Source organism: Corvus kubaryi, unplaced genomic scaffold, assembly GCF_017639235.1.
Source record: "Corvus kubaryi isolate FWS band 111438036 unplaced genomic scaffold, C.kubaryi_AGA036_p1.0 37387, whole genome shotgun sequence".
Lineage (NCBI taxonomy): Eukaryota > Metazoa > Chordata > Aves > Passeriformes > Corvidae > Corvus > Corvus kubaryi.
The window spans coordinates 3,085,202-3,096,437 of NW_024581129.1; the positions used below are offsets into that span (position 1 = coordinate 3,085,202).

An 11,236-nucleotide genomic window follows, 5' to 3' on the forward strand; every position below is an offset into this window, starting at 1 on the left:
TCTGCCAGGGGCACACAGCAAAGCATCCAAGCAGGTCTTGACCACCCCCAGCGCTATTTCTGCGAGATCCTAGAGGCAGAAGGCACAGCCTACCTGCAAGCATTATGAGAAGGAACTTCTCTTTTCTGGGTTGAGAAACAATAAAAGAAAAGAAAAATCAGAATTATAAAGGAAGTGTTCATACTGCACTACGAACACCTACACAAATGATACTCAAAGCTGCATGTCACTATTTGTTATTCCCTTATTTCATTCTTTTTCTGAGTCCTTCATTTTCAGCCCTTCTGTATAAGACATTTTGCTCTTTTGCTTCATAATTTTGTCCTTTAATTTATTTGTCCCTATTTCCTTTTGTTCTTCCTTTGATCTTTATCCTTTTAACTTTGGATTTTTTTGAAAAGCTTTTTTTGTAAACTCTGCCAGTTTCAATGTGCTGTCTTTGATGCATTTTTGAATTTGCTGCTACTTTGCTCTTTATGCAACTTTTATTTTTCTTGCTGGCTTGCTTGTTATCTGTGGGGCAGAAGCAATCAGATGCCAGGAGCCTTACTGCATCACTGCACACTAACTACTAAATTTAATTTTCACTTTATTACCTCTGGAACTTGACTTGCCCACCTCAACTCCATTTGTAGGCCAGAATTCTAAAGTGGGCCCTATGGATAACAAGCAAAACATCTGTGGCCTTACATGAAGCTCTCCAGTATCATTAATTTGAGTCTTGCAGAACTTAGTCCAGCAAAGTGGTGATCACCAGTGAGTTGGGCAGGAACTCTGCTCACATTTATGGTGTTATTCACTACGAGCTGAGCAGGACCTCTGCTCCTGGTGATGGAATTATGTGCAAGGGCTTCACCAGCCTCCCCCTTCAATCTGTTCAGTCCAGGAATATCAAACTTCTGTTGATTTCAGTGAGCAAACAAGGAGGCCAGGCAGTTTTTGCTGGCTCACTTCAAGCTGAGGGAATCAGGTTCAACTGAAAAAGCCTCTTCCCATCACATCAAGGCAAAAAGCTTTGAGCCATGGCACTACCCCTTCAGAGATCTCAAGCATTAACCCTTTCTCAGAGCTACACCAGTGCTGAATGGAGTAACACCTACACAAAAAGCACAGGAAAGTCCCATCCCTGTGCCCTGGCTAACCTGCCAGAAGGGTACAATCTATATTTGAAGAGAGCTGGAAAGAAAGGGAGCTGCATGCCTTTGCACCACAAAATATGAGCACAGCAGAGCTTTGCAGCCACTGTCACTACAAAGCCCACGTGCTCTTGAAATTATTAGCTCCAGTACCAATAGCAGATATGCCTCCTGAAGGAGGATTCATAAATATGAGTCAACACATGAGCATTTGTATCCACGGCAGTCCTGTCTAAAGGGTTCCAGATGAGATCTGGGCCCTGCTCTAACTGGCTGTGCTAGGGCACCCTGTAAAATATTCCGTAAAACAGCCATTGCATTGGCTTTTACCTCTTCTGCATGCTTTCCTATGAGAAAGGACAGAAATCAGAGCAGACAGCCATGTACAGAGCGCTAATCCAAAAGATAATGGGAAGAAACTTTGCAAGGAGAGAATTCAATTCACTTTATAACAAGAAGATACTCATTTCTCACAGTGACATCCAGAATGAGCAATGCTGGGTTCCTGCCGGCTCAGCTCTTTGTATAAAGGTTGTGATATTTTGTCAGCAAGGAAAACAAAGGTGCTGAGATTGGTTGGTCAATAATTGACTGAGCCTTGTTACTCACTGCAATCACTATCTTGTCACCCTGTCTCTGTCTCAAAGTTTCCGTTAAAACTACTGAATCACCACAGTAAAAAAAGACTTCTTACCTTGAAAAAAAAAAAAAAAAAAAAAAAAAAGGAAATTACCATCACTGACAACAACAACAAAAGACTTCCTATCTGGCTTTGTCAAAGGTCACTCAGCAGTTAAGTCCATTTACACTGTGACTTCTACCAGCTGTGAAGAACACAGAACAAAGCGAACACCAATATCCACTCCACTTTTCCACAGAAACCGGCCCCCCCCCCCCCCTTCTTTTTAAGTTACCTCAATCTTCAAAGAACCCAACAAGGACAAAGCCTGCAGTTGAAACCACTTTCACTTTGCACGTCTGACATTCGTGTTTCCAGCCCACCTGAGAGTCATAACCTTGGCGCATTTCTTGGCAACTGCCTGGAGTTTTATCTTCCAGCAGTGAAGGTAAGCGAGCAACTCCTTTCACCACTGGGTTACAGGTGCTGTGTGTGGATATTATCCCCGCCCTCCTTCTAACCTGTACTTCACCTGAGGACACAGCTCACTTGTTGTAGGCTCTGTACAAACTCAGAGCACAGGGGCACCCTGCCTCAAAGCACCCCTCTCTGAAGAGACAGAGCAGATAAATCAAATCTTATTACTCCAACCTATATGTGTAAAACCATCTTGGTCTCTCAACTAAATGACAAACCCAAAGGCAATTAGGTCTGATTTACAAGGGAGCCTGTGGCAATTATGCCTCCAGCTCAGGCACCTAAATTGTCTCAAGTGTTTTTTGAGCCCACGCCTTGGAGAAGCCCACAGCCTGACAAGAAAAATTGGATACAGAAAACAAACTTGCCCCCAGCACCCTGACACATTCCCAAACTCATAGATCATCCTTCCCCCGTAACAGCACAGCTGCTTTACCACAGGGGCTGTGCACCTCCAGCCTTCAACTGCAAACACGAAATAGCCACACCTGACCACTCAAATTTGCTATTGCAACATATCAAGAAGAACAATCCAGAAATCCAGACAGTATTAAAAAAAGCCCTTAGGGAAACAAAAACACATGTAGGACTAGAAGAGCAGAAATCACTGGCAACAAAAGAGTGCCAGGAAAGCCCATCCCACTGATGGGAAGGGAGGGAGAGACCCCAAGACCTCACCACCTCCCTTGGCAGAATAACAACAGACTCCCCCCATTTTCATCGAGGCCAAGCCAGCCCTGGGCCTGCCTTAATTCAGGCTAGAATTGGTTAATTCTGATCTCAGCGCTGCGTAGCAGGAACTGCACAGGCTGGGACTGGAGCAGCTGCCTCAGCAGGGTTACAGCAGCACTGGAGTGCCCCATTAAGGGGGCACAGAGAGGCCCAAACCACAGGGCAAGTGGCAATTCATCAGAAAGGAAGCTCCCATCAAGCCAAGAAATAAGGAGCTGCTAAGCTTAAGAGGTTTCATGACTCAAGGACTAAGTCCCAGTGTTTCAGACCTCCCTATAAGGAATATTTTTAGGATTCTGAATTTCTCGTGGGGTTGAAGTCAGGAATATGAATTATTCTCCAAAGAAGCAGGACCTAAAATACCACCATTTCCCTCCTGTAGTGGCTTTTATTAATAGATCTCAAAAAGCTGCCAGGGTATCCTTCCCATCAGACAAGGAGACAGAACTGAAGCAGCTCCTCAGAATCACACTGGTAAGGAGCATCCAAGCTGGGGAGAATCCTGGTGTCTCCCAGGGGCAGGGAGTTGTAAGTCTCTCTTAGTTGTAAGACTCTCCCATGAGGGTTTCTATTAGTATTTTAATTTCTATTTCAGGCCGGCACATGCTTAAAATGTCTTGTGGTTTGCTCTCTTAGTTTCTCAGGTGTTTTTTTTTTTAATTATCTGATTGAAAAATTATCCAATCAAGAAGAAAAAAGCTCAAGTTGAGATGTCAAAACATCCATAGAAATCAAAATTAGACTAAAAAAATAAAAGAATTCACAGAAGAGATTCTTCAGTATACAACTGAGCTGTTCATAGTTCTGTATGCACTCAAATGGGTCCCTGTGTGACTGCACACTGCAGTAGGCAGAAGCTACCTGTGTGCACGTGTAGCTACATCTCATTTTAGCATCAGGATGCGTTTTTTCCTGCCATAAATCAGGTAGCTTCCTCAATTTCACTGAAACTGCAAAGTTATTTTATATGTAATTTACCAAGCCATCTTTTCTACACTTTACAAAGATTCATGCACTAACCCAGAAAGTCCACAAGGAACACAGGCTAATTTGATCACAATTACTTTTTGAGGAATCAGTTGCTATAGGAAGATGAAAGTATGATAACTCAAGCAGTGCATGCTCTTATGTCATGCACATCAAGATAATTAGTTTTGACTTGGTCTCAGTGATAATTTTTAGATAAGAACACAACTTGCTAACAACTCATTTCTTTGTGACATCCTACCATTTAGGAAGGCAATTTCTCAGCCCCTCTGTAATGCAGCTATATGCAAGATCACTACCCCACTTGAATGCCTCCAGTAAATGTGATCCCTCCACAGGCCCAACCCCACTGCTCCAGCAACAAGAAGAATTTTGTTCTTGCATGGCCAGGCAGCTCTTTGCTCCAAAGAGTGGAAGAATTAAGCATTGTGGACCAGATCCTCAGCTGATCTAATGAGATGGCATTTCATTGAAACCAGGGCCAGCTGATTCCAGCTGAGGAGCCAACCCTTGATCTGCAGCAGCAACAGCTGAGGAGTAACAAACAGGGAAAAAACACCTCCTATTCCATAAGGACAACGAGCTCAGTGCTTTCAACAGGTTGATCAAGAAACCCCTGGGGGTTTAGGTCATCCAGAATATTGTATCCCAAATTAAAGAACGGGAACACTCAAAGCAAAAGGCTGGAGCTGGCAGCTTTGGCTTTCTGAAATCAGTTGAGGCTGCTGATGCATTTCCACAGAGAGCCCCCCTTTGCCCAGCCCTGATGATCTGACAGGACCAGCCCATCAGTCCCTCCTTCCAGCACTATTTAGCTCCAGCTCGCAGCTCAGTGCCCCTTCAGGCAACCTTAGCAAAGCCACCATGGGGAGGAGCGGGTGACCACACTGCCTCTGTGATTTGTGGGTGGAGACTTGGGTCAAGATTCATTCAAAAAAACCACCAAATACCTAACAAAACCCTGGGCTGGAAAGCAGCCAAAACTTAGTATGCATTATTAAAAAACATCAGCACACCACTTGAAATGTGTGCTGCTGATGCTTCATACACAGAAGTTGACAGTGAAATCAAGCTCATGGAATCACCTCCTGTTCAGTACCAAGTGTATTCCACAGCAATGAAAGTGATTTTGGCAGTGTGGGAGGTTAATATGCAGTACCCATTAGATTGCCAGTGTGATCTGTGTTTATAAGGCAAAGCACCAATAAATCAGGTCAGCACATCAATCTTCAGAGGGAGGAAGGAGAGGGAGAGCAGGAAGGGCACCCTGGGCAGCATGGCCACAGGGGCCAGGCAAGGCATGTGATGCCCTCAGGACTTCCAGCATCATAGATGGAGGCTCTCAGAAAGGAAAATCCATTTTTCCATTAGAAGTAACAATAAAAATATTACACTGATTCAAAATGTGCAATCAGGCCTGACTTACAGCTTGCCCTGCTGCATTCAGGCTTTACATCAGAAGGCTGTAAACTGTTATAACAGAAAATAATAGCTGGGTATGTTTACTCACCCAAAACCATGCTTCATTTATTTACCTGAATACACTATCACATACACTGACCATTGTCCCTGCTCAGTGAGGCAGACAGACAAAAATGGGGAGAATAAACATCTACAAAGATTTCAGCAGCAGATAAGCTATTAATTCATGCACAAAACAATGAAGAAATGCCAGGATATACAACAGTAACCCCTCCCAAATTCTTGATTGTGTTATTTAATAAAAGCAAAGGTAGAACATGCAAAGAAGTGCTGAGTGCCAATCTGTAATACCAAATTAAAAAGCTTGTTAGATCCAAAGCAATCCTGGCTCATGACTGTAGCAATTCAATGTGAAACTCCCAATAACTTTCAAGTACTTCCATAAAAGAGAGGAAAGATTTTAATTCAGTGACCAAAAATAAAATAAAGAGTTGATGCAAGGGACTTGATTTCATTTATGTTATTGAAATGAGCTGTATGCAATGACTTATTGATGGCATAATATTCCATTAAGAACTTATTATTTTCTTGTTTACATAATGCCAGCAATTACAGGGGTAATGCTGGTCCAACACACAGCACAGCAGAAATGAAAAGCTCTTTGCCACATACTGGAATTCCACATGAAGGCATAGAATTTAGTTAAGGAGAAATATTTACATATTCCTTACTGAGATCAAGTTAACTTGGAAAGTTAAATAATAAACTATCTTCTGCATCTAACTAACAACTGCCCAAATCAGGCATGATTACAAAGATCCCGTGGCTCTATGCACACAGGTTTGGTACTTAAAATCCTGCTTGAACAATAATCAGCAGTTACCAAAAGTTTTGGGGTTTTTATCAAGCCTTGCATGCAAACATTTGAAGCCAGAGGAGGTAAGTTGCATGCAAACATTGCACTTGCACTGAAAGTGAAGGGGCCAGGGCCTCACAGTACATGCACAGGGATGTAGGGCTGAAATCCAGCTGGCTAGACACAAATCCCCAGTTCTTCCCTTGCAGCAGAAAAAGGGAACTCTTCCCTAGTACACCCCAGATACCAGCACAAGCCCAAAAGCCCTGTTGCACCAAGCTCACACTTGCCCAGGGCCAGCAATGAGTTTGTCCTGGCAAGCTGCACTAGCCTTGGAATACCTCAGACCCAGGCCCTGGGTCTGCCTGCCACCTGCCACCCCATTTCCCAGCTATCCTGACCTGCAGCCCAGCTCCTGACTTATCCCAGGGCTTTCATGCATCAACCATCTGTGGCTTCCTGACCACAAGCCATCTCAGCCCTCCCAACCCAGCAGATACTTCAGTTCCCATCTCCCTGGCCAGAACACCAGGCTCCTGCCAGCCCCGTGGGGTCACCAGCAGGAATGCAAATGTGAGATTGGCTCTTGCTTTGTGTTCCCAAACAGATGATTAGAGAGGTGAGAGCGGCCCCTTCACTCACACCCAAGGCACAGTGGCTCCAGGACAAGAGCAGGGCTGTACTTTTGCACCTGTTCACGGGAAAGATCCAGAAGAAAACAGGTGGGCTGGTATCCTCCTTGTGTGATGGGCTACAGGTGGAGCCCTCAGGGGTTTGGGAAGAGCCAGATGAGCCCTGGCTCCATTCCCTTGGCTTCACCAATCAGCAGAGCTTAGAGGCACAGAGGGGCTGTAACATACTGCTGGTGCTGATCATCAGCAGCCTTCAGGACAGAGGAAGAAAGGCTCAGGAAACAATGAATTATGCTTTTCCCTTAGTCCAAAGCAAAGCCACAAGCTCTTTCTCTGTCAGAGTTTGCCACCTGGCAAGTGTATCTTATGTCACAGATGACCCATCAGTGGCTAAAGGCATTTGTAGATACTGAAGCTGAGAAACAAGTGCAGTGACACAAGACAGCTCTCCTTTATTCACATCTCTGGGGCACTTGGGTCCAGGCAAAATTTGTCTACAAAGGTCAGTTGCAGAACAGAATACGGTACATCTACCAGTCTCACATTTTTAGCTAAAACTCAAATGTTTAAAAGGCTTGAGGAACAAGCAGCTTGTGGAAGACAGGGAGGTTCAGACACACTTTAGATGAAATCATACTTAACTAAATAGACAACGTGCACTAAAGATCACACTAATGAAAACAAAAACATGTAGTTTCAAGGAATTAGTTACTCGTTCACAGTATCATCATTTTCAGCTCTTGAAAGTCACGTAATTAACTACATCCAGTTGCCTGCATTATATTTCAAAGCCAGCCTCCTTTCCATTATATAACGTACACACAGAGTTACAACATGTTTGACACAATGTTCTTTTACTGCAAAGTAAATTCAAGCAACTTTAACCTCAAGAACTCATTTAAGTAATTTGCAACCTTCTCCTCAGACCTGTTCAGTTTCACCCCCATCTAACACCATAGACCTCAGTTTTAGTAGGGCAAACACCAAAAAAAAAAAAAAAAAAAAAAACCAACCTCCACGTAGGTAAAATTTGCAACCTACAAGTTCTGCTGTGCCACTCTAAAGGAGATAATGTGCCATATTATCTAGCCTCACTTGAAGTGCTACAAACAGCTCCCCCAGAACTCCTTAAAAAGCCACAGCCGAGTACAACACAAGTGGTACACAAAGAACCTTGTACCCTGCACTCACCCCTCGCTGGCTTCGGCTGCCCTCCTCCATCAGCCGCTCCCCAAGTCACAGGCTCCAGCTTCCACCTGCCCCCTTTTGTCTCCCTGGGCTTGATTAGTAATCCAGCTCAGCTGATTTCCCTAGGAGACAGCAGCAGGCAAAGCCACAGGCAGGCAAAAAAAAGAACCCCAAAACCATGGAGATAATTTTCCACATGCCATTCATACTGCACCCCCACCACGTATTGTAGCCCTTTCCAGCAACTGAGGGTTCCCCAGCTGGACCAAAATGGCAAGGTTCTTCCTGATGGGCCTAAAATGCCAGCTTCCTAAGCTAGGTTAAAATAAACTGAATGTTATCTCACTGCATAGAGAGGTAGCTAAATTATGAACCAAACTTGATTTCCCAAGCAGGACTGTACAGACTTGATATTGAACAGTAGCAGGAGGCAACAACACACAAGGAACCACTGCCACTGTCCACACAGTCCAGACAGCCTTTGTCCAAGCTGATCTTGGTGAAAAAAAGTGGGAAAAGACAGAAAACCTTGCTTCTGGCTCTGTAGCAAAACGTTTTGCTGTGACTAAGTACACCTGTACTTGAAGGATCCAGGTGCACCTCTGAACCCTGGGACTACAAAGTCTCACTAGGACAGCGAGTTTTGTCCTTCCACAAAGCTACAGAGCAGTCCATAGGATCATGGTCCTGTTAGGTCTTTTTTTTTTTTTTTTTTTTTTTTGGTTCATCAACCTTTATTCCTGCTGGAAAAGCAGTGATTTCCCTTGTGCAAAACATGGTGACTCTGTAACACTGCATGGATGTGCTTCAGAGGAGTGCAGAGCACTGGAATCTGCAGAAGAACCAGGAAGGGAACAGTGCTGGATGGGAGAACACTTTTTGAGGAAAAGCAACACTTTAATGCGGCATAATTCAGGGAAACACGGACCACCGCATTCAGCATTGAGATGATTCTGTGGAAAGTTGGTGGTGGGTTGGAGTAAGCACTTTACCTTTCTCACTTCTCCTACAGCCCAACTCAACCACCACTGGAGCCCGGCTATGGTCCAGAGAATCCAGGGAAACTCCCCAAAGACAGAAATCAGCAGCTCTGAGCATCCCCGCCTGATCACCTGAAGAACCAGGAACAGCTCGTCCCTCCCTCCAGAGTGCCCTCACTCTTCCACAACTGCCAACAGCACTCTCCGGGCTGTGCTGGCCCCGAGGCCACCACTTCCATTAGCCCACTGGGCCAGCCGGACACGGAGCCAGCTGCGCGGGGAAGGCAGCAGGAGGGCGGGCAGCACGCTCCCGGATTATCACAGCCCGCAGGATCTCGGATTAGACAGCAAGGCTGTGTCCCGGGGGGAGCGGAGCCCGCGGCTCCCCGGGCTGACCTTGCCGGGCCGGGGGCGAGGGCAGCGGGCAATGCGCCACTTGCCAGCCCGGACAGTGACGGAGCACAATCGCCGATCCCAGCCCGGCACACACCGCTCTCCTGCTTCGCAATGCTGTTAGTGCAGATTCCTCTCTCTTCTACCGCTTCGTGGTTTGTTTTTTTTTTTTTTTCCTTTATATTTTTTTTCCCCAAACCTTTGTGGAACAGACGCCCTCTCCTTGCCCCAGTTGGAGCTGCAGTAGAATGAAAAGGGGGGGTGGGAAGGAGGGAGGAGAGGAGGGAAAAAAACCCCCGCTTTTGGTTGAGGTTTTCCTGTTACTATCACTGTAGCGTTTATTTAGCCAATCTCCTAACTATGACGTGAGGAAGGCAGGAATCATGGCTCGCTCATAATATTTAACACACCCACTGAAAGCTCGAGCTGCAGAGCTACTAGTCCAACCAGTCTCCAGAATTCAGTGTAGCTGAAAGAGGTTTTCACTCTGCACCTGCCAAAGATCTCTCCCCCCTTTTCCCTTCTCTCCCCCCTTCTCTCTTCCTTTCTCTCTCTCTCCTAAAGAAAGATCTGTAAGACCCAGCAGAGATCAAAGACCTCTTCGCTAAAAGAACCTCTGATTTATATTAGTTTCTTTCCTCTAATCCTTCCTTCTCCCCCCTCTTTTTTTTTATTTTTTTCCTGTGCCATATTTAACCTTTATGTTGCAGTTGTGCCATCAGACAGTTTTGCAGCCAAAAAAAACCAGCCCAAGCCAAAGCACAAGCCCAGCTCGGATACAGCAGCCACCCAGACTCGATCTCAGTTGAACATACTAATCTCTCCCAAGCACTGGACGCGATGGATGAAGAAACTGGAACCGCTCTAAGAAAATGATTTTCCAGCCAAGGTTCTTAAAGAGTCTGAGAGAAGAGAGGGAGCGAGAGCGAGCGGAGAGCGCTTCTGCTGCATCACTGCTCAAATCCAAGGGAAGGGAGTCAGCGTTTCCAGCACAGCCAAATATTATGGATGATTTTTTTTCTTCTGTCGCCTTTCCGCACAGGTTTTCTTAATATTTTTCTTTCCCCCCTCCTCCTCTCCGTATTTTTTTTTTTAATTTTATATTTTATTCAATCAGCGGCTGTGCTTGATGCCGGTTTCTCTCCAAGAGCCAGTTTTCCCTGTTTGTTCTGATCCCTGTAATAAAAAGAGGGAGAAATCGTGAACAGATGGCTTTCTATATTGCCATGCCGCTGGCACTGTTTTCCTGTTGATTTTAAAGGCTCGGTCCGGAGCTTTTTTTTTTTTTTAATTATTATTTTTTTTTCCCCTTTATTTTTTTTTCCTCCCCCTCCCAAGTTCTTGATGATACTGAGACATGAGGACCTATCGGGTTTAGCCTGTTTATTTCTCGGCGCCTATGGAGGTAACTTTATTGACTTGATCGCTCGCTTCCCGACCCGAGAGGAGCACGCCGGAGCCCCGGGGGGGGCCCGGCAGCCCCGCGCCCGCCCGGGCTCTGTCCGCCGCCTCCCCTCCCTCCCCCTCCCCCGGTAATTCATCAGCCGCCCCGGCCATGAAAATGCTCCTGGTCCGCAAGTTCCGGGTGCTGATCCTGATGGTGTTCCTCGTCGCCTGCACCATGCACATCATGATCGACCTGCTGCCGCGCCTGGAGCGCCGGGGCCCCGAGGGCCGCCCGGGCTGCTCCTGCCCTCCGCCCGCCGCCGCGCCGCCCCGCGCCGCCGCGCCGCGCTGGCCCAGCAAGCACACGCTGCGGATCCTGCAGGACTTCAGCGCCGAGCCGGCCTCCAACCTCTCGTCGCAGTCGCGGG

At 46.1% G+C, this 11,236-nt stretch overlaps 1 protein-coding gene across 1 annotated transcript in view; it reads left to right on the forward strand.

Moving 5' to 3' along the window:
• The first annotated feature begins 9,730 nt into the window (after nucleotides 1–9,730).
• Nucleotides 9,731–11,236, forward strand: part of FAM20C (FAM20C golgi associated secretory pathway kinase) — a 59,206-nt gene continuing 57,700 nt past the window's right edge. Inside the window, exon 1 of the mRNA XM_042037560.1 lies at nucleotides 9,731–11,231. Coding sequence (XP_041893494.1) covers nucleotides 10,978–11,231 — 254 coding nt within the window. The 5' untranslated portion in view covers nucleotides 9,731–10,977. The remainder of the gene's footprint in view (nucleotides 11,232–11,236) is intronic.